Here is a 4,592-nt window from a genome sequence, read left to right on the forward strand (position 1 = left end):
GCTAATTTTTGTATTTTTAGTACAGATGGGGTTTCACCATGTTGGCCAGGCTGGTCCTGAACTCCTGACTTCAGGTGATCCGCCCCCCTCGGCCTCCCAAAGTGCTGGAATTACAGGCGTGAGCCACCACATCCTGCCAAACCCAAGCTTTTTGACTCCCAATCCAGTGCTCTCTGTGCCCACTACTGGGAGGGGTGATAGGGATGGCTTTGGCTGTGGCCTTGGGGGAATCACCTCAGTGTCTAATGGTCCTGAATCTGGTGACAAATCAGCTCCCAGGTCACACACAACCCCAATCACCTGTCCCCACAACCACCAGGGGCAGGCTTTAATCTGACGTGAGGCTCACTCATTAGCTAAGCATCCCACAAGGCCTAGAAATGAGGGTGGTACAGGGAGGTCCCTGCTATGGCAGTGGGTGCCCGTTGGATGGGAAAGGGTCCTGAGTCACCAAGGAGGATTTGACCACAGCCATCCATCCCTCCATCCTGCCTGGCAAAGCCTGAGAGTGGAGGCCAGAGGTATCCAAGCTGCTCAGAGACTGGGCTGGGCCAGCGGCATCTCTGAGTCAGAGGGTGGGTGATGAGTGACTCAGCCCAGGCCCACTTCCCCTTCTGTAAGGCAGCCTGGGCGGAGCCAGGGGCCAGGAAACCCCATACCGGTCCTCCTAGGCCTTCTCTAACCGCCCCCCCCAACCCCCTACCTCCCACCCCGCAGTGGGCTGGCCCTTAACTCAGCCCTGCCTAGCACTGGCTGGCACTGTGGTCCCTTACGAATTCTGGTTACTGAATCTGAATGATTCCTCCCTGAATCTCAGTCTCCCCAGACCACAGCCCCAGCCTGGTCTAGCTCCTGCTCCTCACACAAATGGGAAACATTTTGCAGATGGTTTCCAGAAAGGTTGGGTGACTACCCCAAGACAGAAGCAGAGCCAGTTGGTGCCTTCACCTCCTTCCTCACTCCTGGCCCTGCCTAGCGCTTCTCATTCAAACCCTCTCCAAGGGGATCATCAGTTCCATTTTGCAGATCTGGAAGCTGAGGCCTAGGGAGGGGAGGCTCCCAGTCAGGTGGGCAGAGCAGGATTAGGTCCCAGGTGTTCTCACTCCAGCCTGGGTCCTTATCATCTTTAACAGGTGGTCTCCAGGAGAGGTAGCTGGGTGGGGAGAGTTAAGTGTTACAAGTGCCAAGGAAAGGCTCAGAGGTAAATAACAAAGCTGACACTGGCTGGCGGGTCAGGGAGCTCTGGGGGTTGGGACTCCTGTCTTAGGTCCCCTACATGGGAGCCCTGCTCCCTGCACCCCTGCAAGCCTCCTGAGCATAGTCCCTTGTCAAGACCCTCATCAGCCATTCTTTTTTTTTTTTTTTTCAAAGAGATATGGTCTTGCTCTGTCACCCAGGCTGGAGTGCAGTGGCATGATCATAGTGCACTGCAGCCTCCAACTCGTGGCCTCAAGCGACTGGATTTTTCTTTTCTTCTTCTTTTTTTCTTTTCTGTTTTTTTGATACGGAGTTTCGGTCTTGTTGGCCAAGCTGGAGTGCAATGGCGCGATCTTGGCTCACTGCAACCTCCATCTCCTGGGTTCCAGCATTTCTCTTGCCTCAGGCACGTGCCAGCAGGCCCGGCGAATTTTTTGTATTTTCAGTACAGATGGGGTTTCAACATGTTGGCCAGGCTGGTCTCGAACCCCTGACGTCAGGTGATCTGCCCACCTTGGCCTTCCAAAGTGCTGGGATTACAGATGTGAGCCAAGGCGCCAGGCCTGGATTTCTCTTTTTAAAAAGAGTTGCATGTTTGGGTTTTCTCCTCCAGGCAAGGGTTTACGCCATGAGAAGGGAGGAGGTTGTTGTAGGAATGGGGGACTGAACAGAGGGAACAGCATGTGCAAAGGCTTCATTGAGCAGGGCTGGTGTCACAGGGAACCAAAAGAAGTCAGTGAGGCTAGAAGACAGAGCCCAGGGGAAGGGAGATGAGCTGGGTGAGGCTGCAGGTGCCACGTCCTGAGGGACTAGGGCTCTGGGGTAGGAAATTCTGACTTTGTCCGAAGGGCAGTGAGGAGCATCAGAATGTGCATGTTTTAGTGAGATCCCTCTGGGTGAAGGGGGCTGTGTGTAAGATGGAGTAGAGGGGCCAGGGCAGAGTAAGGGGGAGGCCACTGCCACTGTCCAGAAGATGGGCAATGATGGCCTGGCCAGTGGAGGGATTTGAGGGAATGGCACTGGGCTCGGGGTGGGGGACCAGACAGACCGCGATGGGTAAGGGTAAGGGAGGATGTCCTAGTTTCTGTGTGGGAAGCCTACCACTCTCCCTATATCCCCTCTGTACCCCCAACAAATGACACAGGCATACAAGCAAAAATAGTGTATTTGAGGATGGATGACCCAAAATTGGGGGGCCCAGGGGTGAGGCCACAGCAGCTGCCTGCAGTTGGCATAGGCTACCCCAACTCCCTAGGGGAGCCCAGCGGCATAGAAGCCCCCCTGCTGGGCCTCCTAGCTGCCTCCCCTCCAAGAGGGAGGATTGTGGAACCGCCAAGAATCATCACCAGCGTCATCGTAACACGTTGAGGTCTTCAGAGTCTGCCCAGCAATTTTTGGCATCGTAGTTGATATTAATCATAATGACTCTGACAAGCACAGGGACTGTGCCAGGCTTGGACCCACCATCCAGTGGTGGGCAGAGTCTGTGGCAGGGGTGAGGCAGGCAGGGATGGGAGGCAGGTCTCCCTGGGAGTCCCCATTCCAACCTCCAAGCCAGCCCTTCCAGAAAGCTCCCCTCCCTGCCATGGCCCCCAACAGAGGTCACTGCCTGTTCTCCACTTTTTTTTTTTTTTTTTTTTTTGAGACAGGGTCTCGCTCTGTCTCCCAGGCTGGAGGGCAGTGGCATGCGATCTTGGCTCACTGCAGCCTTGATCTCCAGGACTCAAGTGATCCTCCCACCTCAGCCTCCCATGTAGCTGGGACTATAGGCACGTGCCACCATGCCCAGCTAATTTTTATATTTTTAGTAGAGACGAGGTTTTGCCATGTTAGCCAGGCTGGTCTCAAACTCCTGGTCTCAGATGACCCACCCATCTCGGCCTCTGGAAGTGCTGGGGTTATAGGCGTGAGCCACCATGCCCAGCCCTGTTTTCCATTCTTCCTATGGCCATGGCTGAGGGTTGGATTCAGGCCAGGGCCATCCCAGGTGGCTCCTGAGATCCCCTAGGTCTCAAAGACCCTTGCTGAGCTGGTCCCTCCGCCACAGCCCCCGACGGGCAGCCCAGGAGGCCACAAACTCACAGTTGTGGTAAAGGAACATTCCTGAAAGAGTGAGGGCGATGCCCATGTAGCTGAGGGCACTGAGGCGGCTGCCAAACAAGAGCCGGGACAGGACGAGGTTGCCCACTACGGTGAGGTTGCCCAGGACGTGGACGGTGAGGGCAGAGGTGAGGGCCAGCAGGGAGAAGCTGGCCAGGTTATAGAGAACAGACAGGAGGCAGCTGAGCAGGATGCAGGCCCAGAGGCGAGAGTCACCAGCAGCGGGCGGTGGTGTGACGCCAGCCTCCAGCACCAGGGCTGCACCTGCCAGCAGGCAGAAGCTGGGCAGTGAGGTGGCGTAGAGCAGGGTCACCGCATCCAGCCTGTCCTCCTGCAGCAGGGCACCTGCAACAGGACAACCACCATGAGCACCCAGAGGAACACAACCCCCTCCAGCCACCCCACTATGACCCCTATGGCCGATCCGCTAAGAAGTCTACCCGGGCCCCTCAGGCAGGGCGAGTGGCTCTTGATCTGAAACGTGACCATCAAGAGTTGGAGTCAGACCACCTGGGTTCGTGTCCTGTGTCCACCCCTGACTAGCTGTGACCCGGGCTCATGAGAGGCACTTAACCTCTGTAAGCCTGAGTTTCCTCACCCGGAGAGTTGGGTAATAATCAGACCTAATCATGCGGTTGTTGTAAACATTTTAAAAGACAGCATACATAAAGCTCTTAAATGGGAAATGCTCAGTAAATATAAAAAACTAAACTAAAATAAATAAGTCTGTTATCAGCCACTTCAAACCGCCTCCCACGAGCTGAAACAATGATCTGCTTGGGATATCTAAATGATCAATAAGCATGAAGACTAATGGCTGAAAAAAAATTACAAAGGCCGGGTGTGGTGGCTCATGCCTGTAATCCCAGCACTTTGGGAGGGCGGATCACTTGAGTCCAGGAGTCTGAGACCCGCCCGGGCAACGTGATAAAACCCCATCTCTACACAGTACAAATATTAGCCGGGAGTGGTGGCACGTGCCTGTAGTCCCAGCTACTCAGGAGGCTGAGGCAGGAGGATCTTGAGCTCAGGAGGTAGAGGTTGCAGTGAGCCAAGATCACACCACTGCACTCCAGCCTGGGCAACAGAGTGAGACCCTGTCTCAAAAAAACACACAAAAAATCGACTAGGTGCAGTGGCTTGTGTCTGTAATCCCAGCACTTTGAGAAGCTGAGGCAGGAGGATCACCTGAGCCCAGAGGAAGGCTATAGTGAGCTATGGTGATGCTACTGCAGTCTACCTCAGTGACCAGAGCAAGACCCTGTCTCTAAAATATAAAAATAAATCTTCAGGGG

At 54.9% G+C, this 4,592-nt stretch overlaps 1 protein-coding gene and 1 pseudogene across 1 annotated transcript in view; one reads left to right on the forward strand and one right to left on the reverse strand.

Moving 5' to 3' along the window:
- The window catches only part of LOC105525902, a 15,002-nt pseudogene extending 12,437 nt beyond the window's left edge, over positions 1-2,565 (forward strand).
- The window catches only part of SLC35E4 (solute carrier family 35, member E4), a gene marked incomplete at its 5' end in the record, with an annotated part of 12,438 nt that continues 10,190 nt past the window's right edge, over positions 2,345-4,592 (reverse strand). The window contains one exon of the mRNA XM_011961697.1: positions 2,345-3,642. Coding sequence (XP_011817087.1) covers positions 3,209-3,642 — 434 coding nt within the window. The remainder of the gene's footprint in view (positions 3,643-4,592) is intronic.

Source organism: Colobus angolensis, unplaced genomic scaffold (assembly GCF_000951035.1).
Source record: "Colobus angolensis palliatus isolate OR3802 unplaced genomic scaffold, Cang.pa_1.0 Scaffold565, whole genome shotgun sequence".
In the NCBI taxonomy this organism is placed as follows: domain Eukaryota; kingdom Metazoa; phylum Chordata; class Mammalia; order Primates; family Cercopithecidae; genus Colobus; species Colobus angolensis.